This window comes from Misgurnus anguillicaudatus, chromosome 16 (assembly GCF_027580225.2).
Source record: "Misgurnus anguillicaudatus chromosome 16, ASM2758022v2, whole genome shotgun sequence".
In the NCBI taxonomy this organism is placed as follows: Eukaryota; Metazoa; Chordata; class Actinopteri; order Cypriniformes; family Cobitidae; genus Misgurnus; species Misgurnus anguillicaudatus.
Genome location: NC_073352.2, coordinates 32,654,213 through 32,681,033, shown reverse-complemented (window position 1 = coordinate 32,681,033; position 26,821 = coordinate 32,654,213). Strand labels below are relative to the sequence as shown.

The following is a 26,821-nucleotide window of genomic DNA, read 5'->3' as shown; positions in this document are numbered from 1 at the left end:
AGCATTTCCATAAGCTGACGCTGGAGTTAAAGTGCTGTTATTTCACAAAATTATATTGTGGATATTAAACAGCTGCATGGTTTATATTTATTTCAGATATATGCTATGAAATATATTTTTTACAAAATATTTTAGCATGAAGGCGCCTGCGAGGGCAACTTGAATCCAGCAGGTGTCAGTAAAGGGTCGCTTGTGCTGCAAAATGCCTCGCGCAGGCGCAGAAGAAGCAGCAGTCACATGACACTAAAGAAGGTGGGGTCTGAATAATAAACAAGTTCTTCACATTAATGTACATCGGATTGCTGAAAACCGAGAAACATACATTTTGAACAAAAGGTAAATAGCTGCCAGCACACAGGCTAATGATATACCCCAATAACCGATAGCATTGATCACGTTAGTATTGTTAAATGGACGGTTTAGGTGTTAGCTTTAGCATTCACATAGCCTAGCATCAGCTGTCAAGTGATAACAGAGAGAATCTTATGTTTTGCGCTTTAATTGTGTGAAATAACTTTACAAGCTAATATCTAAAGAAATATCTTTTGTTAAATGCTGTTGACATCGTTGTCTAAATAGTTGAATTAAGTGTGCAATGTTTAGATGGATGGATATGAATAATGCAGATTAATGATTAGATGTATTTAATGTACCCATATGGTTGTTGATCCATTAAGAAAACTAGCCATAGTTTTATTATAGTAGTAAAAAAGGTAAAAAAAAAGGCAGATTTATTCCCTTTAACATTATAATCCATAGTTTTACTACAAATATCATGGTTAAACTATTGGTACTGTAGTAAAATAATGGTATTATGGTTTTACTGCAAACTACAGAATAATGTACTATAGTAAATGCTTTAACAGTGGACTAGTTTTGAATTTCCACCAAATTGTAGTAAGCCACAGGAACACAATATCACTCATTGAGAAACCCTTATCTACCTGTAAATGAATACTTTGTCATTGAAATGAGAGTGATTGAAACGTAAAATTGCCTCCTATGAATTGTTTTTGTTGTTTAGGTAATCTGTTCCCCGGCATCATGAGTCCGGCCCAGTGGGATCTTCCTCCAGAGTTGTGCTGCAGGCCCATGGCTTTTGTGGCCCTCACGGGACTGGACGTGGTGTATAATGCCATTCACAGAGCCATATGGGATGCCTTCTGTGTCAACCGTCGAGCAGACAGGGTTCCCATTTCTTTTAAAGTCCTAGCAGGAGACCACGAATATCCGAAGTGCAGAACCAAGGTAAACAAAGGAGTTGTGAAGCCTCCTAATCATATATTAAAATAAAATATGCATGCACACAGCAATCCACAGGGCAAAAATTGCCAAGAGATTGTATTTTGAATAATTGTACATATATTTTATGGAGTAAATTAAATTAAGACATCATTTAAGTTACCATAATTTAAATTCCACTGAGGTAAAGTTACAATTTTGGTCAGGGTGACACTGGATGGATTTCAGTTAAAAAGCGCACCTGCTAACTCTGGCTAATATATGCTTCCTTTAGCCAGATGGCCATTGATCAATTTTATCCTTCCATGTATACCTTTAAAGTTTATGAACATAGCAGTATGAACACTATGGTCAATTAAATAATTTTGCTGTTTTTTTTTCAATTTTGGAAATTCTGTTGACTATTATGTTGACGTATGTTTCATAACCTTCCCCTTGTGATATCAGAGAACATCTTATGAGTGGTACATGCCTAAAGGCATTCTGAAAACGGGCTGGATGAACAAACATCTGAACCTGGTGCCGGCATTGGTCGTGCTCTTCTATGAGCTGGACTGGGACGATCCGCAATGGAAGGAAAAGCAATCGGAATGTGCCACCAAAGTGGAAATTGTCAGGTAGGGGTTCACAATAGACGTTTGATTAAATCAGCTGGGTTTTTTTATGGTGTCTCGTCTAATGTATATTTTTCCCCACAGAACAAGTTTACAAGGAAGAAACACAAAGGTTGCAGTTGTTCTAATTCAAAAGAAAACTCCTCTGCCTCCAGGTATCATACAACAAAAGTCACATTCATATTCTCCAATAGATAAGTGTTGTTGAGTAAAGCTTGGTTATGTGTCTCAGGTGAAGATCTGGTGGCATCTGAGAGGGCCGCATCTCTCTGTGGTGTGTGTGATCTTTCCGGAAAATCTCTGTTTGTCCTGCCCCATACCGATCATCTGGTGGGATACATCATCAGGTTAGAGTCGCACATTGGTTTTTATTATTTCCTTTAAATATGAGTTGGCAGATTGATAGATTTAATCTTGAAACTGATTTAAATTACATATTTATTATTATTACTAATTGAAGTATTATTTAATTGAGGTTTTATTGACACTTAATGAATGCTTCATCCAAAAAATGTTTCTATAATCTTAAAGCATTTGAGAATCTAAAAGAAAAGCTTTATTATTTAGACTGGAGAATGCTTTCTATGAACATGCGCAGACCTACTATTATAATGAGATCAGGAGAGTGAAATCTCACAAGGAGTTCCTCAACAAAACTACACACCAGGTACAGTACTGTCCCATACAAAACTCCTAAACCTCATTCTATGTGACCCTGGACAACAAAACCAGTCATAAGGGTCCATGTTTTTTTAAATTGAGATTTGTGCATCATCTGAAAAAATAAGCTTTTCATTGGTGGATATTTGGCAGAGTTTAAAAAAATTAAAATAATGAGAAAATCACCTGTAAAGTTGCCCATAAAGTCCTTAGCAACAAATATTACTTATTATAAATAACTGTTTTTATATATTTACTGTAGGAAATTTACAAAATATCTTTATGGAACATGATCTTTACTTTTACATCCCAGTGATTTTGGCATTACAAAAATCAATTATTTTGTTGACCCATACAAATTGTTGGCTATACAAGTATACCCTTGCCACAGTCAATTTTCTTAAAAAAAAATCCAGATAATTTACTCACCACCATGTCATCCAAAATGTTGATGTCTTTCTTTGTTCAGTCGAGAAGAAATTATGTTTTTTAAGGAAAACAATCTGGATTTTTCTCATTTGAATGAACTTTAATGGACCCCAACACTTAACAGTTTTAATGCAATCTAAAATTGTTGTTTCCAAGGACTCTAAACGATCCCAAACGAAGCATAAGGGTCTTATCTAGCGAAACAATTGTCATTTTTGCCAAGAAAAATAAAAAATATGCACTTTTAAACCACAACTTTTCGTCTTCCTCCTGCTGTGTGATGAGCCAGCGTGACCTCACGTAATTGCGTAATGACTTCGAAAGGTCACGTGTTACATATATGAAACGCACATTTGCGGACTATTTTAAACAATAAACTGACACAAAGACATTAATTAGTATCATTCCACATACAACAATGTATTACGTGTTACGTGAGGTCACACTGGCGCGTCACAGGACTGGAGGAAGACGAGAAGTTGTAGTTTAAAAGTGCATATTTTTTATTTTTCTTGCCAAAAATGACAACCGTCTCGCCAGAAAAGACCCCTATGCCTCGTTTGGGAGTCCTTTGAAACTGCAATTTTAAACTGCATTAAAACTGTTAAGTATTGGGGTCCATTAAAGTTCATTAAAATGAGAAAAATCCTGAAATGTTTTCCTCAAAAAACATAATTTCTTCTCGACTGAACAAAGAAAGACATCAACATTTTGGATGACATGGTGGTGAATAAATTATCTGGATTTTCTTTTAAGAAAATGGACAAATCCTTTAAGGTCCAGCGTCACATTTGTGAAACTGTTGGTTTGTTAGTGGTTCTTTGAGTTATCCAGTGTTAAACAGTCCAGCTAACATCTTCACAACCCTTAAATGCTTTGATTTTAGTTGCTGTTTGTCAGGCACCAGTTTAAGATGGGTTTCTTCAGTGAACTAAAGCAAGATACCCAAAACGCCCTCAGGTAAGGGTTAGCAGAAGTATGTAGAATTAAATAGATAATACATTTGAAAGTATTACCGGTAATGTTTTTAAAGTACAAAATGTGTAGATTCTGTCTTGTCATACATATTGTAATAAAGATATGTTGCCGTGAGTAGAAAAGCATTCAAAAAATTAAACAGTTAAGCAATTTTGTTTATTTTATTGCTTTCTTCCAAATCTAAGTAAGCAATAAGATACATGAGGCTGTGCTATATTGTGGAATATGTGACATAGAGTGTAAAAAAACATGGATGTAGTGTCTGCGACATCAACCATAGGTTTGTGAAGAGCTTTTTTGAAGCTAATAGTAAAATGGGTAAAGAGGTGGGATATGGGTAAGCTAAGGTGTCTGGTTGCTGAAACCACGCCTGCCTAGCTCGACTGTAGTGACAGCAGTGGCAGTTCATCCATCACTCACAGGGGTGCAAACTTGTCACCTTTCGGCGAAATTCGCAGTTTTTTGATACAAAATAGGTCATTCTTGTGATTCGTCTAGATCCGATAAGTTTTTGAAAATGAGGGGTGAGGGGGGGGGGGTCTGCGACATGGTAGCAGTAAATGAAATTATTAAAATCATGTCCAGCTAGGGTGGGAACGATGTCAAATTACTAGCCAGTTTGGCGGGTTATGTTTTACAATTTATAGCCACCTCATTTGCTGCCGAAGTTTAAGCAGTCTGCAGATTGAGTGCACAAACTTAACTCGTAGTATTTTCTCATTTGAGGTTACGCGCCCACGTCACGTTGCTGTGCGCGTGGTCATAAAGCTTAACATTTGTTCACGCACCGCAGTTTTAAGTTAAGTGATCTAAGCCGTTGACAACAGTGCTATATGCGCTATATACCTGTTTCTGTTTAAGAGGAGCGTGCAAGCCACGTATCTGCTTATATAAGAGCGCTTGTGTCTTGTCACCTTTTTCACCCCTGATGAGTTTGCACCCCTGACTCATGTGGCCACGCCCTTAATTATGCAGCACTGTTATAAATTTAAGGCTTCATATAAATTTTAATATAAACTTTTGAAGCAAAAACATATGTATCAATCAGTAAAGTCACTAAAAACCTATTTCACGTATGTTTAAAGGCTTAGTTTACCCAAATATAAAAATCTTCATGTTGTTTTAAACCGGTATAAATTTATTTTTTCTGATGAAAACAAAAAAAGATATTTGGATAAATGATGGTAAGCACACAGCTGATGGTAAACATTGACTTCTATAGTAGGAAAACAAATATTATGGAAGTATTGTGATAAATGGTGAAGATGATATTTTGACAAAGGATGGTAAGCACACAGTTGATGGTCCCCGTTGAATTCCATCATATTTTTTTGGAAGTGATTGGCATCAACTGTGTGCATACCATCATTTCTCAAAAAAATTATTTTGTGTTAATCAGAAAATAGAAATTCATACAGGTTTAGAACAACATGAGGATGAGAAAATGATGATGACAAGATTTTCATTTTTGTGTGAACTATCCCTTTAAGTTGTTAAGGGTGCTGCACAATAATACATGTAATTGTTGGGTGCAGCGGTCAAAGCTTTTTTTTATTGTAAATAAAACATAGCTATTGACCAATCAGAATCAAGTTCTGGAAATAACCCACTGATCTATATAAAAAACTGGATTGCGCGTGACGTAACAATTGTGAAATCACCGCACTGCCATATTGGTATGCCCAAACATTCTGACGTTATCAGATTTTAATGATAAAACATCACTTTACTAGTCTCTGTTTTTATATCTGAAGTCTCCCTGTACATTTTTACAATGCAAATGTCCTAAGCATGTAGTTATTTACTAAAAGTAAGTTACTATACATTCATCTTTATTACAGTATCAGATCAGAGGACAGGCCGCAGCATATTTAGTATTAATGACAAACGTGCTCATTCTGAAATCTGAATAATTAATCATGCTTTTTACTGTATGTGCATGCAATCATTTGCTGGTTTTGTAATTATGTTATCGTTACAAGTTACCAAAACTTATTTAGAGAAATTACGCTGACCGTGTAGCTTAATGTCAAAAAAACTTTATTTATACCCGTGTCATTAACAGAATGCAGCAGACATACTCACCTTAACGGCTTCTATAAATCTCTTATCCTGCCTGATTAAAACATAAACATTGCAAATAACACCAGAATTAACAAATAATTTACGTACACATATAGTAAATGTAATCTTGTGTGACTGATGAATTTAGATCCGGGTGAATTTAGATCATGATTTTGAATGTAGGTCATTGATTCCCTCTTCCGGTTGGGTATACCAAGATGGCCGCTCGAACTCTGCGACTGCTTTACCTTTCGCTGTTAAGTTAGCGTTATATGCGCAATCCAGTCATTTATAAAATGTCAGAGGGCTGCTGGTGTCATGTTTTTTTTCCTCATTCTGTTTCACAGATATTACAGGACTGCATATAGCCTTGTCCATGAACTTAGAGCTCATGAAACAAACATGCTTGAGATCAAAACTATGGCTGGATTCATCAACTACAAGGTTTGAACTAGAATATTATACCAATTTTGTGTTGTTGCTAACGCATTGCTAGGCTCTTACTAACTGGCCAAAGCCATATTAAAAACACCACTTAAAGGGATAGTTCACCCAAAAATGAAAATTGTGTCATCATTTACTCGCCCTCAAGTTGTTACAAACCTTTATAAAAATTTTTGTTTGCTAAACATGAAGATATTTTGAGCAATGTTTGTACCCAAACCGTTTTTTGAGCACCATAAATGGCTCCTTGGCGCCTTGCATGGCTGTATGAATGTGTGAGTGAATGGGTGAATGTGAGGCTAATTGTAAAACACTTTGGATGGCCATAGGTCTGTTAAAAGCGCTATATAAATGCAGTCCATTTACCATAGTATTTTTTTCCTACTATAAAAGTAAATGGGTGATTCTCACGAAAACTTGGTTTTAAAAATGTCAAGCATGAAAATGTAGAAATTGCTTAAATTAACTTTTTTTCCCACCAGACATTGAAAAACAAAGTCTGGAGTAAATGGGAACATTAATTTAAAAACTTTTACTTATCATTTAACACTTTTTGTAACATAATTTAAAAAATTAGTCCTAAAAAATCTCATTACCGCAACAGTCAGAAAACATCAACACTGACATATTTTCAAAATGACATGACAACCCTGAAAGAACATAATTTGGAGATTCTGCACATGCATTTAAAATCAAAGTATTATGCTTCTATTAATTAAATTAACATTTAATAAGCATCTGTTGCGGTAATGATAATCAAAATGTCGTGTACGCATTCTGACAAGACAATATTTCAAATTAACTGTAAAAAAATGATCTTACCTGGTAGCCGTCTTGAAGTAACTGGTCCATGTGCTTGGTCACTCAAAATCAAACTTTATTAAAATTCTATATGTGTGCTTAAACTGTTCTCAAAAAGTGTTGCGGAGGATGAGAACATCAGGCATGGACACATAATTTTCCACATTTTTCTTCATTATTATTATACATGAATATTCAGTAAATATTTTTTCTGGCATCTAAAGTAGTCTAGCAAAACATCCATTTATTTTTTTTCTTAATATTTTTGTGTTAATTTGATTAAATTACAACATAACGCATGTTCAAACACAGCCGGACACATTGCGGTAATGAGAATTTCAGCAGAAAATGAGATAAAATTTCCAATTATAAATTCTTATGTTGAAATCACACATCGTGCAAGGTAGAACACAGTATTGTGTTAATTCTGATGCTTTTTAATGTTACTATATTACACATTTTAAAGCTAAAATTATTAGTGCCGTGGTGTTTCAATGGTTTCGTGAGAATCACCCAAATGGTGTTACTGATTCTTGCTTGATTACAAATATCTTCCTTTGTGTTCAGTAAATTGAAGACATTTATAAAAGTTTGTAACAACTTGAGGGTGAGTAAATGATGAGACAATTTTCATGTTTGGTTGAACTATCCCTTCGAAAAGTTTTTTCTCATGTAAACAGCACAGTCATTTTCAGTTGCATTTCTTTGAAAGTGGATTTCTAATGGTGGGCATCTCTCACAGATCTGCAGGCTGTGCTTTCAGCACAACACCCCACTAGACGCAATCGCTCAGTTTCGCAAACACATCGACCTGTGCAAGAAGAAGATCGGTAGCGCTGAGCTCGCGTTCGAACACACCGCCTGGATGTCCAAACAGTAAGATTGATCCCTGCCATATCCACCTGTATTTACTTTGTTTGTTGTTTGCATCTGGCTGCCCACAATTTTAAATGCATTGCAGCTCAATCATTGTTTGCCACTTTACTTCATCTCTCTCTCCTCCATAGGTTCCAGTCATTTGGAGATCTATTTGATGAGGCTATTAAACTGGGCCTTACAGCCATCCAGACCCAGAACCCAGGGTTCTACTACCAACAGGCTGCTTATTATGCACAGGAACGCAAACAGCAAGCAGCGCAGCTCTGTAGTCACGAGGTACAGCTGCCTACATTTCGATGCATAACTATTTTCACTAATAAGAGGAAGTGATGTAAAAAAAAAAAAAATTCTCATTCTGCCTCAGACAGGTGTGGGCAACCCCGCACCTGACCCACAGGAGACGCCCACTGGAGCTCTGGACTTTTATGGACAAAGAGCCTGGAGACAAGGACATCAAAGTAAGGAGATTTCTATCAGTCTCTCTGCTTGAATGCATCTTTGACTCAGTTTTATGACACTCTCACCTCGAGGATATAAGACTTGGTTACCTTTGACCCTTAGGCATTGATCCTCCTGACCCCGAGAAGGAGAAACAAGGCATCCTCGCTCTTCAAGTCAAAGAGAGAGATGTTCTTCATTCGGTGGGGCTTTACTTTTATTTATCATATTTCCTTAAAGGGACACTCCATTCAGCTGATCTCCAGGTCTGGCGGTACCACTTTTAGTATAGCTTAGCACAATCCATTGAATCAGATTAGACCATTAGCATTGTGCTAAAAAATAACCAAAGATTTTGCATATTTTTCCTATTTAAAACTTGACTCTTCTGTAGTTACATTGTGTACTAAGACCGACAGAAAATTAAATGTTGTGATTTTCTAGACAGATATGGCTAGAAACTATACTCTCATTCTGGCGTAATAATCAAGGACTTTGCTGCCGTAACATGACTGCAGGAGGCGCAATGATATTACGCAATGCCCGAAAATAGTCCCCTGCCATTGAAAGTTACTAAGGGGACTATTTTCAGCTGCTGCGTAATATCATTGCACCTTCTGCAGCCATGTTACAGCAGCAAAGTCCTCGATTATTACGCCAGAATGAGAGTATAGTTCCTAGTGATATCTGCCTAGAAAATCGCAACTTTTAATTTTCTGTCGGTCTTGGTACACGATGTTGCTACAGAAGAGTCAAGTTTTAAATAGGAAAAATAGCCAAACTCTTTGGTTATTTTTTTTGCGCGATGCTGATGGTCTAGTCGGATTCAATGGATTATGCTAAGCTATGCTAAAAGTGCTAGCGCCAGACCCCGAGATCAGCTGAATGGATTCCAAAAAGGTGAAAATCAAATGTTTAACTTTAAGGGAGCTGGAAAATGAGTATATTTTCAAAAAAAAAGTGGAGTGTCCCTTTAAAGTCACATGAGCCACCGACTACCAGTGTGGGCAGACTTTGGGTCGAATTTAGTTTTTTTCTGATCTTAAAATCGCTTTAGATATAAAGGCTTAAAATGAGACAATGTCCAAACTGGTAGTTTTGACTGGTAGCGTATGTTATGTAAACGGTGTGTTTGTGATGTCAGGAGCTGATCATCGCCCTCCTGAGCAATGCCGTCGCTCAGTTTAAGAAGTACAAGTGTCCCAGAATGAAGAGCCATCTTAGTGAGTGAATCGCACATTCATCAATGCCATCTTTATTATTTTATATTATTAAAGAAATGCAATTCATTGCTGATCTCTGTCTCTCTCTCTCAATTTCTCTCTCTTTCTCTCTGCAGTGGTTCAGATGGGAGAAGAGTATTATCATGCAAAAGACTACACCAAAGCATTAAAGTGAGTTCAATAAAATTGGATAAAACATATCGCTTTGTGTATGCACGGAGATTAACTTAATCTATCTTTTCAGGACAAATTTGTCCCAAGAAGTAAGCAAAAATGGCAAAGAAAGTAAATGTTAATGTTTGTGTTCTACAGATTGTTGGATTATGTGATGTGTGATTACCGAACAGAGCGCTGGTGGTCTCTGCTCACCTCTATCCTGTCTACAGCGCTGAAGTGTTCGTACCTCATGGGTCAAGTTAAAGACTACATCACCTACTCTATGGAGCTGGTGGGCAGAGGTATATTACCATATTTTTGTATAATGAAACTCGACTTCTCCACAAGTGTAGTTAACGTCTTTGTGTTTTTGTGTTTAGCCTCTGTACTCCCTGAAGAGCAGAAGTCTAGGATTGAGAAGAATCTGATTAAAGTGCTGATGGTATGTATGCACCAGCACTGCTTAAAGGTGCAGTGTGTAGATTTTAGCGGCATCTAGTGGTGAAGTTGCAAATTGCACCCCTCCCTTTCAAAGCACATAGAGAAGCTATGGTAGCATTCACAGGACAAGCATGTCGTCATCTGAGACAACGTAGTGACAAACGCTCTCTGTAGAGCAGTTTGTCCATTTAGGGCTACTGTAGAAACATAATGGTGCAAAATGGCGGCTTCCATGTAAGGGGACCCACTGTGTATATAGATAAAACAGGCTCTTTATAAGGGAATAAAAACAATACAGTTTATTTTGTTAAGTCTTTAGAATATAACTATGTTTTTAGTGGTGTATATTGCATTGCTGTCAAAAGATCCTTCTAAAATGTACACACTGCACCTTTAACTCCAACGCTCCATCCTAAAGTCAAGGGTTTTCAAATTGGGTTTCCGGGACACTCAAAGGGCCCCTAGGAGATTCTAGGGGTCACCAGAAATGTTCAGGGGAAAAAACAGAAAAAAATGTATAGGGCTGTCAAAAGATTAATTGCATACACAACAAAAGTTTGTGTTTGCAATAATATATTTGTGTGTGTTGTGTGTAATTATTATATATTTATAAATACACACATACATGTATGCATTTTTATTAAAAAATGTTTATTTATGTATATTTTTAAAGTCTATATTTAATATCAAATTAATATGTGTATATATAGATTTTAATGTATTTGATATTAAATATAGATTATATATAAATATTTATCTATATTTGATTTCAAATATATTAATATATAATTTGTGTGTGTGTATTATGCAAAAACAAACTTTTATTTTTTATGCGATAAATCCCAATTAATCATTTGACAGCTTTAAAAATCTATTACATTATTAAAGTTTGTGTTTGCAATAATATATTTGTGTGTGTTGTGTGTAATTATTATATATTTATAAATACACACATACATGTATGCTTTTTTATTAAAAAATGTTTATTTATGTATATTTTTAAAGTCTATATTTAATATCAAATTAATATGTGTATATATAGATTTTAATGTATTTGATATTAAATATAGATTATATATAAATATTTATCTATATTTGATTTCAAATATATTAATATATAATTTGTGTGTGTGTATTATGCAAAAACAAACTTTTATTTTTTATGTGATAAATCCCAATTAATCATTTGACAGCTCTAAAAATCTATTACATTATTCTTACTTTTATTTTTTATCTCTCATTTGTTTATACTTCCAGTATTACTCTTAAGCGTAGCCAATTTTATTTTCGTTATACCTAAAAATATTTAAATTGGTATATATGTTTAGGTATAGGGGTTCCTTATAAAAGGTTTGTCATATTTGGGAGTCCTTGGCATCATAATTTTTTTTTTTACTTAAAAAGTTATATTGCTTGTGTCTTGCCAATTCTTGAACTAAACAAACATATTCAGTAAAAAATCAATCTTCTACATTTAATGAATTGTCAGAATGAAGTTCCTGAGCCTGAACCAGACTGTGATCCGGTCTCAGTGAAGGCCGCTCAGTCTCTGTGGAGCGACCGCATCTCTCTGGCTGGCAGTAATGAATTGACAATTGAGGTCCAGGACTACGTGCCCTTTGGTGAGCACTTGGATTCACTTTTAGCCTTTTGGACTGATTACTAATAGCAGTTCACACACAAATTAGCATATATGGGACATTATCACGTGTTTGCGTTTGATCAAGTGTTGGCACCTGAAATATGTTTCACTTCTACTTTCTAAAATATAAATGTAAATGGGAATCATAAAAAATCTATTCGAAGCAGCCAGTGTTTATTCCGTGGCGGTGCACCACGAGTAAATAAATGTATGGGAAACACTGTCGTTTTTCACTGCAAAATCCTCTAAATGCATGTTAAAGGAACACGCCGACTTTTGCGGATTTTAGCTTATTCACCTTATCCCCCAGAGTTAGATAAATGCATAAATACCCTCTTCATCTCCGTGCGTCCCGTAACTCTGTCTGACGCACCTACGCTAGCCTAGCTTAGCACAAAGACTGGAAGTAAATGGCTCCAGCTTGCATACAGCTCCCAATAAGTGACAAAATAATGCCAATGTTTTCCTATTTATATGCTGTGATTTGATTACATACTGGAAATTTTATTCTCTGAAAGCGAAGCACTGCTACTTGGGTGGAGTGATTTGATCATAGCACCTTAGAAGCTCCCTAGTGTGATGAGAGATTTCGCTAAGAGTTGCGCTAATCACTCCACCCCAGTAGCAGCTAGTTCCCAGTATGTATGTGGTTAAAAGATGGCTGTGTCTCATATGACCTTGTTATTTTTACATTCTGTGACTATACAAATCACAACATATAAATAGGAAAATGTTGGCATTATTTTGTCACTTATTGGTAGCAGTATGCTAGCTGGAGCTATTTACTTCCAGTCTTTGTGCTAAGCTAGGCTAGCCTTGGGTGTATCAGACAGAGTTACGGCACGCACGGAGATAAAAAGGTATGTAAGGAGTTGTCTTACTCAGAGGGATACGATGAATAAGCTAAAATCCCAAAAAGTTGGTGTGTTACTTTTAGTTCATTTAAAAAATCCACATCAGAATGTAAAAATGAAGAAACTGAAGCACACATTGGAGGCGCTGTGATCCATGTGACTGCCACATTCGGGTTGCATTCAGGTCCAGGTAACTCAACAACTTTAAATGTAAAACACAGTTGTTTCGCATGTTGTCGTTCATCAAATTCATCTTTCATGCACTTAGAGGACTTTGCTGAAAAATCAATGTGGCATTTAACAGATTCTGCCAACAAACCGTTATTTCTGAATGGCCCGAAGCTGCAATTTGAAGTGAAAGTATTCGACGAACATAAAAAATACATTTTGAGAGCATTCTGTTAATATCAATAGCTTGTTTTTAATGGAGGTGGCGTTTAGTGGCTTTTACATCTGAGCTCATTTATTTCTTTTTGGTTATGCTGGTGGTGATTGAAACACAATGTTCTGAATTTGTTTACTTTGTTGTGCTCTCTCAGTTCAGTGCAAAGCCAAGTTCCTGTCACCTAGTTTCCATATAGATGAGCCCGTTCAGCTGCAGGTCTATGTGAGAGCCGACTGTCCACATCCTGTGCGCTTCTCAAAGCTCTGTGTCAGCCTTAGCAACCAGGTACAGCACACCTGATTCTTACACACATACACACAAGTGTCTGAATGAAATCATTGACATCATTGTACTATATTTATCACTTGCATTGCAGGAATATAATCAGTACTGTTTGCTGGAGGATGCCTCGAAAGGGAAAGATATTCTCGAATCTTCGCCCCAGGAGAACATGTGTCTCGTTCCTGGCAAAACCCGCAAGTACTGCTTCAAATTTGTAGCCAAAACGGAAGATGTTGGAAAGAAGATAGAGGTAGATTAATTGTTCAAATATTTTCTTTCCATAACATTACTTTTTTATATGAATGTCTTAATTCTCCTCTGTTCAGATTACATCTGTGGGACTCATGTTAGGCAGAGAGACGGGCCGATATGTGTATCTGAACTGGCGTGGCGGCTGGGGGGATGCGGCCTCCTCTCATGATGCTTTGCAAGCATCCCGCTCCTTTAAGAAGAGGACACACCTCCCAGAGCAGCAGGTGGACTGTGACACAGTGTCCATACAATCCAGCACTATGTAAGTTAAAACAAATATTAATACTTAAAAATATCTCGAAGGGATGGACAGATATATCTGACTAAAATAAAAGCATTTTTATCAGACAACAACACACAAAGCAAAATTATCGGTATCGATTGGTAGATGGCAATCTAAGTAATTGTATTGAAGATTTTTTGAGATGTTTGTAACCAAACAGTTCTTGAGCACCATTGACTTCCAAAGTAATTATTTCCTACTATGTAAAAAGGGCTGTCATGATTATGAAACTTGCCTAATAAATTGTGACGATTATGATGATTAATTGACTGTTTTTTTTGCTTTGACATTCAATTTTCATAAATTTTTTGTTTGTTTGTTTGTTCATGAAATAATTTTCACACATTGTTGTGATTATTTAAATTAGGGCCGGGACTCGGTTAAAAAAATTAATCTAATTAATTAGAGGCTTTGTAATTAATTAATCGAAATTAATCACATTTTAATTACATATAAATATTTGACCTGAGAACATTGAGAAGTTATTTTTTCACATGGATTTTTAGAATACCATGAATAATGACTGAATACATAAGTTTAAGCAACAAAATATTGTTTATTTTTGTTCAACTAAGTCGTTGTACTCGGAGTCGGGCTAACGTCCACGCTAGCTGCTATATGTTTTGCATTGAGATGATACTTGAGGCTCGATGTGCTGCGTAGATATGCAAATTCCTTGTTGCATAGCTTACACACAACCATGCTCTTATTGACGTTTCCATCCGTTCGTTTTTTTATAAAAAAAAATTCCCATCCACGGGGCCAACCAAAGCAATCTCTGCTTCTTCGTTCATGTTCACTGTGGTTTGTTGTTGTCTGAAGTCCTGATGAAAGCTAGTTGGTGCTCCAGTATATTCTTTCCGCCGAAACTCATCCAATGAGAAATGTTCCGCGGTGCAAAAATAAGTGTGATTAAAATGCATTAAAAATGTTTAACGCGTTATTTTTTGTGTAATTAATTCATCTTAATTAACGCGTTAAAGTCCCGGCCCTAATTTAAATTAAATCTTTTGCAAGGTTTACCTAGCAGTAAATATGAATTAAATGAATATATCTTTCAAAAATTAAGCGCGTTACACTGTCAGTTAAGGAGCACCGTCTGAAACTGTCTCATTTATTCAGGTGCTGCAGCTCCCCCTTGTGGTTTTAAAAAGATGTGCATTCATTGTGGTGATCTGAAAGCATCGTGATGAAGTCAAACAGTACATATCAGTGATTAAAGAAATCATTAAGTATTTTTAAAAACCCAAAGAAATTCAGAAAGTTGCAAATTATTTCAGTTATAGCGTCTTGTTTTCATTAAACATAATAATAATTTTTATTTGGTATAATGATTTTAAATAGTTCTGAGATCAAGGGGGCCCCCTAGTGGTGCGGGGCCCTATGCAAATTGCTTAATTTGCTTATAGGAAAGACCGGCACTGGTCCCAATACCCCTTCCCCTACATTTTTGCCCTAACCCTCGCTTTTGCACGTGTAGGGGTAGGGCGTCCCATTACTTTATGGAGCTGGATGGATGCTATTTTCCTCTTAGAATCAACCTCAAAATGTAGTCAGGACTGATGCAGGCTTAAAACAAAGTGGGAGATGAAATTATCAAGGACGCCGCTGGGAAAGAACAACTATATTTTTGCAAATAAGCATGTTAAAATTCTGGAAATTGTTGGAATAAGTTAGTTTGAACACGAGTTTTGTGAAGTTTTAAACACTAATGTTAGAAAATATTTCACGAAGCTATCTGACGATGTCTCCCGAATGCTTCGAGAGAGTGTGTCCATCATATATACATCTGATCTGGGAGGTTTGGTCAATATTTAGGATGTGTGTTCCGGCACATGAACACGTATAAACCGGCTTATCGAGAGTTCAATCATATTAATAATAATCACGCTGCATGTGACGTAGGTGAGCACGTACTTTTCATATAGTGGTGTCCCATTTCATAGGGAAAGATTTGAACCCCCACTTCCCTCGTTGAGGGGACTTTACTGTTACCAAGTTTTAAGGGTGTAGAAATGGGACGGGGCCTAACTCTACAAAATATAGCTGTGTGAAGTTTTACATTGGGATACACGGCGGGAAAGTCTAAAGAAAGTTGAACTATCCCATCATGCCTTGCAGGATCATCTCCAGAGTGCCCAGGATCTCTGTACACCTCACCCACGAGCCTCCAGCATTAACCAATGAGATGTACTGCATGACCGTCACCATCCAATCAGAGGAAGACACTGTCGCCAAAGACATAAAGCTCACTGCTGGCCTTAAACCCGGTGGGTACTACAACGACGAGCTAGATTGTTTTTCGAAGAAAAATAACTGGATTGGTTATGTTTTAAAAGTATGTGCTTATTTTGTCATCAGGTCAGGATGCTAATCTCACGCAGACGACCCAGATCACACAAAACGGCTCAGAGGTTTGTGATGATTCTCACCCTGCCCTCCTTCCAGACATTCCCATCGGAGACCTGCAGCCTGGCCAGAAGGTACGCATCTTGCCACCGAATGCGCGAAGATCCAAGGTTTCAAGTATTCTAGAAATTTGTGTAATGATGTCGATATGTGTTTTAGATCGTGAAGCCGCTCTATATCCGCTGTGTGAGTACTGGATCCAGAATATTCCTGTTTCACGTCGCTTATTCTGTGAGCGCTACGGTGGAAGGCAAGGACATCACCTGCAAGTGTCACAAAGTATGTAAATCAGATATGTGTTGAATGAATATAAACAGGGTTCCAACAGGTCCTTGAAATCCTTGAAAGTTTGTGAATCTGGGGGGAAATTCAAGGCCCTGGGAAGTTTTTGAAAATATACATACATAGATACAGGTCATTGAAAGTGCTTGAATCTATTTTATGCAAGAAGTTTTGTGGAAAAAAATCCATATTATTTCCTGTGTAGTGTAGGATAATATCATACAAATTCTAGACTTTTTAAGCACACATTTTTGCATAGTTGTGTTTGACAAATGAAAACGTCTCGGGTTACATATGTAAGAGGGAAGGGAACGAGACGCTGCGTCTCCTTTGTCATACTTCCTGCGTCCCTGTAACGACGTCTTTGGCAATATTTTAGATAGCGATATACTTCCTGTCTCCCACGTCACCCTGTCTTTGTCATTAAGCCTCACCATTGGTTGAATTTGATATACACATTCAGACGCACTTACCCATGGAGGCGTCCTTGAAGTGTCACCGCAGTGACGCAGCACGAGTTCCCTCGAAAGGGAACTGTAACAATATATCTTAAAATGTAACCTTGCTCTCACTTGAAATGTGTCCCCACATTTAGTCCTTGAATTTGAGGGTATTGGACCTGGAAAGTCATTGAAAGGTCCTTGAATTTGAAGTTAACTAAGGTGTGGGAACCCTTAACTCATCATAACTCAACGGCATTGTTATTCAGCTCATCCACATTATTATATTTTTGCCTTTACCCGTAGGATGAAACTGTTAGCGTCGAAACGGTTGTTCCCTTTGATGTGGCTATGAAGTTTGTGTCCAGTAAGGTAAAAGCCTCTGTGTACATGATTGAATATTTATATTTTAATGTAATATGCTTAGATTTACATGTTTTTTCATGCGCAGTTCGAACATTTGGAGCGTGTGTACGTGGACGTTCCTTTCCTGCTAATGATGGACATTTTGAGCGCCTCTCCGTGGCCGATCGAGCTGGTAAACAGTGACGTGCAGCTGGTGTCCAGTATGACTGCCATCGATCAGCCGCAGAGTCAAGTAGAAGGGGGTACTTGTTGCTGTCTATCTCATTCAAATCAAATGTCACTATTTGGGTGATTCTCACCAAAACTTGGTTTTAAAAATGTCAAGCATGAAAATGTAAAAATTGCTTAAATTTACTTTTTTCCCACCAGACATTGAAAAACAAAGTCTGGAGTAAATGGGAACATTATTTTAAAAACTTTTACTTATCATTTAACACTTTTTGTAACATAATTTAAAAAATTAGTCCTAAAAAATCTCATTACCGCAACAGTCAGAAAACATCAACACTGACATATTTTCAAAAAGACATGACAAACCTGAAAGAACATAATTTGGAGATTCTGCACATGCTTCTATTAATTAAATTAACATTTAATAAGCATCTGTTGCGGTAATGATAATCAAAATGTCGTGTAAGCATTCTGACAAGACAATATTTCAAATTAACTGTAAAAAAATGATCTTACCTGGTAGCCATCTTGAAGTAACTGGTCCATGTGCTTGGTCACTCAAAATCAAACTTTATTAAAATTCTGTATGTGTGCTTAAACTGTTCTCAAAAAGTGTTGCGGAGGATGAGAACATCAGGCATGGACACATCATTTTCCTCATTTTTCTTCATTATTATTATACATGAATATTCAGTAAATATTTTTTCTGTCATCTAAAGTAGTCTAGCAAAACATCCATTTATTTTTTTTCTTAATATTTTTGTGTTAATTTGATTAAATTACAACATAACGCATGTTCAAACACAGCCGGACACATTGCGGTAATGAGAATTTCAGCAGAAAATGAGATAAAATTTACAATTATAAATTCTTATGTTGAAATCATACATTGTGCAAGGTAGAACACAGTATTGTGTTAATTCTGATGCTTTTTAATGTTACTATATTACACATTTTAAAGCTAAAATCATTAGTGTCGTGGTGTTTCAATGGTTTCGTGAGAATCACCCATTTATCTTGTAAGCATTACACTGATGTGATTGTTTGTGTTGTGCCGACAGTGACGCTACAGACCGGCGAGTGCGCCAGCGAATGCTTCCTGCTCAAATGTCCTCCGGTTCAAAACGGCACCACCACCGTGGCTTCTGGACAGTACATCATTTCCTGGAAGAGGTGACATCACAGATCCAGATGCGTAGGACTTCTGTGAATTGAACTTTTGATTATGTATTTTAAACAATAAATGTGTTTGGTTTTCAGGAAGTCAGCACTTGCTGAGACATCAGTGGTAAGAACAATCATCATCCTCCCACATGTGATGGTGGAGAACATCCCACTGTATGTGCACGCAGGTCTGTCTAAGCTTAAATCTTAAAGATAAAATAAATAATTTGTGCATTTGTTTCATCCTAAATGATTTTCTTCTCTCTCTTATAGAGTTGCCGTCATTCGGTCGTGTGCGTGAGTCTTTACCAGTCAGATACCATTTGGAGAACCGGACCGGGTTGGTTCAGGATGTGGAGATAAGTGTGGAGCCCAGCGATGCATTCATGTTCAGCGGACTCAAACAGGTCAGAAGACCCTCGCTCATTTTATTCTCGCACATTTTATTTTTGGAATTTTCTGAAAATATGTCATCTCTGTCTGCAGGTGCGCATGAGGATATTACCAGGGGCCGAGCAGGAGATGATGTATAATTTCTATCCTCTGATGGCCGGATATCAGCTCCTCCCACAGCTGAACATCAGCCTCTTACGCTTCCCAAACATCTCCAGTCAACTGCTGCGACGCTTCCTGCCCTCGCGCATATTTGTTAAGGTAAAACGGCTTCGAATGCCTTACAAATAAATTATAAGCTGTAAAAGTTGCTACTAAATGTTTATAAAGGTGCAATGGAAGGTAACAGTGGTCTTGTGTTATGATTTGTTAGCCTCAGGGCAGAAATGGAGATACTTCAATAGAAGCCGCATGAAGAAGAGGCAACATCTCTTGATGCTGATGCGTTACCATGGTAACTGTTAGTGATGAAGGCTGACCATTCCTTGGAGAACACGTGTTTACACCTTAGTAATATGAAATTAGGAATGAAATATAATGAATTTTAGTTGCGTGATTGTTTGCAGGTTTGTTGCACAACGCTAAAACGATGCCCTGCCTAATTTTTTTTGTTTTTGTTTTTTAATTAAACGTCTGGTTTCACCACTGTTTTACTGTCTAACCTGTAAGCTGTTCATGATAACAACCTTATAACTAAAACACACTTAATATTAAAAGAAGTGCAACAAATACAAGCTGCTGAAAAATTATTTATTGTCATGTTAATTGTTGTGCAAAAGCAGCTCTGTGATTGGCCAGACATTTGGTTCTCACAAACTATATGCCACTACTGTAAACTTTATATAAAAGGTTTTTACACCTAATTATACTTTTCAGTTGTTAAAGGCGGGGTGCATGATCTCTGAAAGCCAATGTTGACATTTGAAATCACCTAAACAAACACGCCCCTACTAGGGGTGGGCAATAAACCGGTATGATAGTAATTACCGGTATTGTGTCACGCCATGATATGGATTTTGCAAAACCGTTGATACCGGCGTTACATATATTAAATTCTATTTTTGCACTTATCAGGGTTCCAGCGGGGTGTTTAAAAAAACTAACCTTCAGAAATGTATATATATATGGCCTTAAAACGCCCAGATCTTCATCCTAGGACTTAAATTTAACTTTATGAATGTTATTTTTTAAGACCCCGCGGGAGTTTACCCAAGTCTTAAAAGTCATACCTCCGTTCCCGAGATGCGCTGTCCACAGAAACACAAAACAAAAAGCTCCGATCGCACTTCAATCTATTTTAAATCATCATTTTTTTTAAGAGGATGCACATAATAGTGCACGCAAATCCTGCCAAAGACTATATTTCAGGTGTATACAGCGAGTTTGGCGAGAAACAAGCCCGTGGCTTACCTAAGCATTACCAGGTTCTGAAACATAACAGGACCCAGAAGCGAACAAAATCAACACTGCTTTATTGAAAATCAACTTAAACAGTAGGGCTGTCGAGTCTCAAGGCACCAACAGCGCGTCAACAGTGTTTAACGGTGTTACTCCCTTTTCACTCAGATCTGCTCTCTCTACTGCGCCCTGCACGCGCTCTCCAGGTAAGCGATTGGAGGACGGAAAGCAAGAAATTACCGTAATAAACCATAATTTGCCAAAAAGTGCAATTTATCTTCTTTTTGGAACCATTCCTTTTTTGATAGCGCAAATGATTGAGGAGTGATGGTTAAATGAATAGCGCTTTCAGAGTCCTTTAGCGGATAACGTCAGCAACGTACCAAACACATTAAAAACAGCCTTTAATGGTAAATTTCGTTTTCTTAATGCAAATGTATTAAATAGAGAGGCTATTAAACAATACATAGTGCATATTTACGCATAAAAACCTATGAGTGGAGTGTGTTTGGCAATGTGAATCTGCTGGTTAATTAAATTAAATGCAATAAATACATTTATAAATATAACTAACTTGTATTAATAAACTGCATTCATTAATGCGGTCAGGGATTAATACTTATTTAAAGTGAGATGGCATCTCCCATCAGATGTTCATATTAACAACAAAAAGAAAATCTTGTTCTTTGTATATTAATAAATCAAACAGACACAAGATATACACAGCACACAGCTTTAAAGTTGATGGATGTAGCATAAAACATTGTAATAAGGCACATAGCCTACCAGCAAATGATCATACTAATTTCCATATTTTCATACTTCCCATATAAGTGACAATATGCATAAGAAGATGAGTCCACCCATGCACACAATGGCACTTTTAAAGGAAGAAATGGGAAAAAATAAAAAATCATGTCTATGTCCAATCCCTCACTTATTAGTAACATAAGGTTAAAAAATAAAAATTTTGTCCGTAATTTAACAAAGGTTTACTACAGTGTGACTCCAAAATGTTTTATCTCATATGGCAACATACCGTAATACCGTTATACCGGCTGAAGAGTGAAAAATACCTTGATATGAATTTTTGCTCATACCGCCCACCCCTAGCCCCTACCCCAATAGAATCTGGACCTTCTTTTGATAGACTCGCCCCCACACATACGCAACCCATGCAACGATGTCGGTTAGTAGACACGCCCCTTACTGCTGATTGGTTACAATTTTGGTACTCGACCCGACTCCCTTTTCCAAAGTGTTTTTCAAAAATCATGCACCCCGCCTTTAACAGGCGATATTGGCAGGGTAATTAGCAAAATCCAGAATGTACAGAAACCCACTCGGAAATGCAAGATTTTCCAATGACAGAAACGGGTAAATATGACACAACAGACAGTTGTGTCATCAGGGTCAATATTCAGATGACAGTACCTTACTGTGTTGACAGGATAAATTAGCAACTTTCATAGGAGACCTTAAGGCTTACATCATGTACCGTGGTATATACAGTGGCAAGAAAAAAGGATGTAAAAATAAAGGAATAAACTGTTTTCTACAGTGATTTGCCATAAAATGTGATCTGATCCTCATCTAGGTCACAACAATAGACAAACACAATGTGCATAAGCTGACAACACTGGAGTACAAACCGTTCATGGACCCCATTCACTTCCATACAGTGGCAGCTCGTGACTGCTCATCCGAGGATGCGCTAATTCAAAATAAGTGTTTGGATTGTCAAGTGTGTGGTTCCCTTTTCCAAAATATGTGTCCTGTGTGTCGAGAGATCCTGTGTGCATCACGTGTTCTGTCAAAACCAGTGCCCGCTGCACACGCGTCAAAACCGTTTATGATAAAAGAGACGCTCACGTTCACAAAAAACACGCAAGACACTCCCTTAACAGTTAACTCTGATTACACATGAGATTATGTGAGTATCTGGTAAACGCGAGCGTCTCTTTTATCATAAACCCGACACGTGATGCACACACAATCTCTCAGTGTGCAGAACACATATTTTGAAATGACGAACCACACACATGACAAGCTACAGTACATACATGTTGTGACGAACTTCGCATTGTGCACTTAAAAAAAAAAAAAAAGTCACCAGCCGCCACTGCTTCCATAGTAGGCAAAAGAATACTATGGAAGTAAATGGAGTCCACAAAACGGTTTGGTTAACAACCTTTCTCAAAATATCTTCCTTTGTGTTCACCAGAAGGTTTGTAACAACATGAGGGTGAGTAAATGATGACAAAATTTTCATTTGTGGGTGAACAAACCCTTTTATATCTAAATAACAAAATTTATAATTTTGTCCGATACAATGTATTGTTGACCATTTCTACAAGTATACCCATGCGAGTTATGACTGGTTTTGTAATCAGGGTCACAAAATGTACAACAATTTCATGTAAGCAAGCAAGCATGCATGACATAAACACAATATTTAACAAAGAAATAAGATTAGTGTAGTTAATCTACTGAGGGCCTTAAAAACTTTATTTATTTTTACCTGAATGTGACAGACAACTGGAAGAATTTGAATGGTTTTGATAAAGAAGGCCAAATCCAGCCCAGTCTCCTGAAAATGCGTACAAACAGCACGATGTGCAAAACTCGTGCAACACACACGCCAAACTCCACTTTGGCGTGCACACGACACGCAAGTCCTTCCCATTCACTTGAACGGGGCATCTTTTTTTGTCGTTTTATTTATTGGTTTCTCAATTTTTTGCTATTTTTTTTACCATTTTCGCTTGGGTTTAGGGTTAGAACAACTTTTTGTTATTTAAAAATGACAACCTAACCCAAACCCCAATTCTAACCCCAACTCCAAGCGACCATGGCTTAAATATGGACAAAAACATGGAGAAACCTGTATATTAAATAACCTTATTAAGCAAATCTGAAATCTAACCCTAAACCCAAGCAAAGATGGTTTAAAAAACAGAAAAAATTGAGAAACCAATAAATAAAACGACAAAAAAGATGCCCCGTTTAAGTGAATGGGAAGGACTTGCGTATCATATGCACGCCAAAGTGGAATTTGGCGTATGTATTGCACGAGTTTTACACTTCTTGTTATTTATACGCAACCTCAGGAGACTGGGTAGGCCAAATCTTAAGTGATCCACAATTAAATATGTGTTCATGTAATATTCATGTAGTAAAATAAATGATTAGATGGCTTTACATTTTTTGGGTGGGTAAACTATAAAGTCTAATGTTAAAACTGTGCTGTAAGTCTTCCTCACATTTGGGGAAAATCTATTGGTTGGTTGTTAAATTTCTAACAGATAAACAAGTCTAAGCGACTGATTTGGTTTCCATAAGTCTCTTTGTTTTTTTCACCTTTGGTTTGGAAACAATGAGGGTGCAGGAGTTTGTGGCTACCATGGTTTTGTTAGAGATTGACACTCGACACTCTTTGGTTTTCAATTAAGTTTAATTACCTTAACTTAATCCTGTGTACCTCTGTGTACAAATGAACTCAGTTTATTTTTCAGTCTCTGTGTTAATCTGTTTAACCCTTTCTCTTCAGTTTTAAGGTGCAGGCATGAGAATGAATAAATAAACATTGTTAATAAGTAAATTGCATCACATTTTATGACATTCAAAATAATTTGTAATATTATCAAACTGTTAATGGCCCAATTTACTTATACAAGTCTTAAATATTCATTTTAGATTAAATTGATTTTTTTTCAATTAATAACAAGATCAACACATACTGTAAGGAAAATATCTGTGGATGGATTTTTGATGTTTCAATAATTGCTTTTAACTTCACTGAGACGAAAGTAAACTGTTGTGGAATCAGCAGGTAACTTTAACATCCTTCTCCAGGTTAACAACATGCTATTCATACTGAAGCATTAAATTACACATCACCTGAGGCTATTGTGAAACTGAAGAACCGAACAGCACAGCAGAGACATGTTTACATGTCTGAGCCTGAGTGAAACCATCAAATTGACATCTCTAATCCTTGCTGTAATATATATCATGTGTATGTTTGTAACCTGTAAGGTGGCTCATTCTGGTCTGGTGTTAATTGCTTTTAAAGAATTGTCAGCATTGATGTTTTGTCAAGGTATTAAAAACGTGTTTTAGGGAAGCCAACTCAAACAGGCTTAAATATCTCTATTAAAAGGGGACATTGCACAAAGACTTTTTAAAGATGTCAAATAATTCGTTGGTGTCCCCAGAATATACATGAAGAGTTTCGTTGCAAAACGAGATAAATCCATTTTTTAACATTTTTGTCAAAACATGTTTATTATTATGTTATCATGTTATTATTTTGTTTTATGGTGCTACGTAGCTGTATTTTTTAAGTTATGAAGGTTTAAATCAAAACAAATCAACTGCAGTTGAATTGAAATTAATAGGAATGCACAACCAAAAAACGAGATTTCTGAACAATTATAAAAACGGTGGTTATCTCGTTTTGCAACGAAACTCTTCAAGTTTTAGCTCAAAATATCATATAGATTATTTATTATAGCATGTTAAAATTGTCACTTTGTAGGTGCAATTTAATATAAAATAATGTGTATGTCAAGATGTTACAGAATTTTGATTTATTTAATAAATTGAATGGGTTTCTGTCTCAATAAGTACACCCTCTTTACTGAGAAGAGCTTTCTTTCTTATTAAGCACACTATGGAAATGGTGGCATATTTTGTCTACACTGTAAACAATTTGTTGTAATTATGCATCTGTTTGCCAGTAACTTACTGTAGAAGATAAAGACTGAAAATATTTCATGTTCATTTAACTTTGAACTTTGAACAAACAGTAAATTTAAAATCTACAGTAAGTCACTGGCAAACAGCCGCCAGTAATAATGTAATTTCTACATACATTTTTTACTGTAAACCATGCGGACACACACATTTCTTCCAAACTTATATAAAAGAAAAAAATGAAAACTCTCACAAATTTAACATTAAAGGGGACATATCGTAAAAATTGGACTTCTCCATGTTTAAGTGCTATAATTGGGTCCCCAGTGCTTCTATCAACCTAGAAAATATGAAAAAGATAAACCCACTAACTTTGAGTTTGGTAAAGCATTCTCTGCAAGCATGTGACTCCCCTTGTGATGTCAGAAGGGGATAATAAATTATCTATATGGTATTTTGAGCTAAAATTTAACATACGTATTCTGGGAACACCAAAGAATTATTTGACATCTTTAAAAAGTCTTGTGTAATGTCCCCTTTAGAGATAAAATGAGAAAGGAAACAAGGAAGCATCAATCTGAGTATTGAGAAACCCCCTTAACTTGCAGCATCACATTTGTTGCTGTGTCCGGAAAATTAACTATGGTTTTACTACACTTAAAACCAAATAAACCATGGTTACTGTAGTTAAAACATGATTTTGTTACTGTAAAAAAGAAATGTGGTAGCTGTATGCCAGCCCAGTAACTTACTGTAGATTTAAATGTATGTTATTTACTAGCAATTAACATTAACAAGTCTATATCTTTACATAATTTAACTATAAAATAACAGCTTCATGCAAAGCATTCTGGGAAACAAAATCTGAAGGAAAAAAACAGAAAAAGTTTAATGAGGATTTTTGGTTGCCAGAATGCTTTGCATGAGGCTGTTATTTTATAGTTTTATTCTGTAAAGACCAAGACTTGTTAATGTTTAATTTTTATTTATCTTTGAACAAACTGTTTCTTGTAAACAAATTCTATAGAAATTACAGTATTACTGGTAGCTGGTTGCCAGTAACTTACTGTAGATTTGACATTTATGTTATTTACTGGCAACAGTTTGTTCAAAGATAAATGAACATGAAACATTTTCAGTCTTTATCTTCTACAGTAATAATTACAGCTATTGTTTTACAGTGTACATTTAAATATACAGTAAGTTACTGGCAAACAGCTGCAAACCTACAGCAATTTTTTTACAGTGAGTAATCAATACACACATAAAAAACATAGTTACTACACTTTTAATTTTTGTAAGGGAGCCCCCTATACCCTCATTTAGTGCACTAATTGAAGGGACAGACATTTTTAGTGGTGTCATGTGGGCACTATTGAGTGCACACATGATGTACACTCACATCTGGCTTTTATTCATTCACTGGGAGACTG

General features: G+C 36.4%; 1 protein-coding gene across 2 annotated transcripts; it reads left to right on the top strand.

The window, feature by feature from the left end:
• Positions 1–187: 187 nt before the first annotated feature.
• Positions 188–20,026, top strand: trappc11 (trafficking protein particle complex subunit 11). 2 transcript variants are annotated; one of them, XM_055178519.2, is made up of 30 exons: positions 188–336; positions 1,025–1,248; positions 1,690–1,859; positions 1,941–2,011; positions 2,089–2,203; positions 2,424–2,523; positions 3,832–3,905; positions 6,335–6,431; positions 7,975–8,108; positions 8,240–8,387; positions 8,476–8,569; positions 8,673–8,752; positions 9,694–9,772; positions 9,889–9,943; positions 10,085–10,230; positions 10,309–10,370; positions 11,859–11,991; positions 13,405–13,535; positions 13,627–13,782; positions 13,859–14,046; positions 16,189–16,337; positions 16,429–16,550; positions 16,636–16,755; positions 17,505–17,570; positions 17,650–17,806; positions 18,797–18,908; positions 18,996–19,087; positions 19,173–19,306; positions 19,386–19,553; positions 19,666–20,026. In XM_055178519.2, exons 2-30 carry the CDS (start codon positions 1,045–1,047, stop codon positions 19,705–19,707), a joined length of 3,399 nt encoding a protein of 1,132 aa, XP_055034494.2. In that variant the 5' UTR covers positions 188–336; positions 1,025–1,044; the 3' UTR covers positions 19,708–20,026. The 2 variants fall into 2 exon arrangements, with proteins under 2 accessions (XP_055034494.2, XP_055034495.2); XM_055178520.2 differs by lacking the exons at positions 7,975–8,108; positions 8,240–8,387; positions 8,476–8,569; positions 8,673–8,752.
• Positions 20,027–26,821: the final 6,795 nt, after the last annotated feature.

Bases quoted from the DNA above. Each gene is read 5' to 3' on its own strand.
- trappc11 (XM_055178519.2), top strand. From the start codon at position 1,045: ATGAGTCCGGCCCAGTGGGATCTTCCTCCAGAGTTGTGCTGCAGGCCC. The intron at 1,860-1,940 runs GTAGGGGTTCAC...TTTTCCCCACAG, and splicing joins ACCAAAGTGGAAATTGTCAG to AACAAGTTTACAAGGAAGAA. The intron at 8,388-8,475 runs GTACAGCTGCCT...ATTCTGCCTCAG, and splicing joins CGCAGCTCTGTAGTCACGAG to ACAGGTGTGGGCAACCCCGC.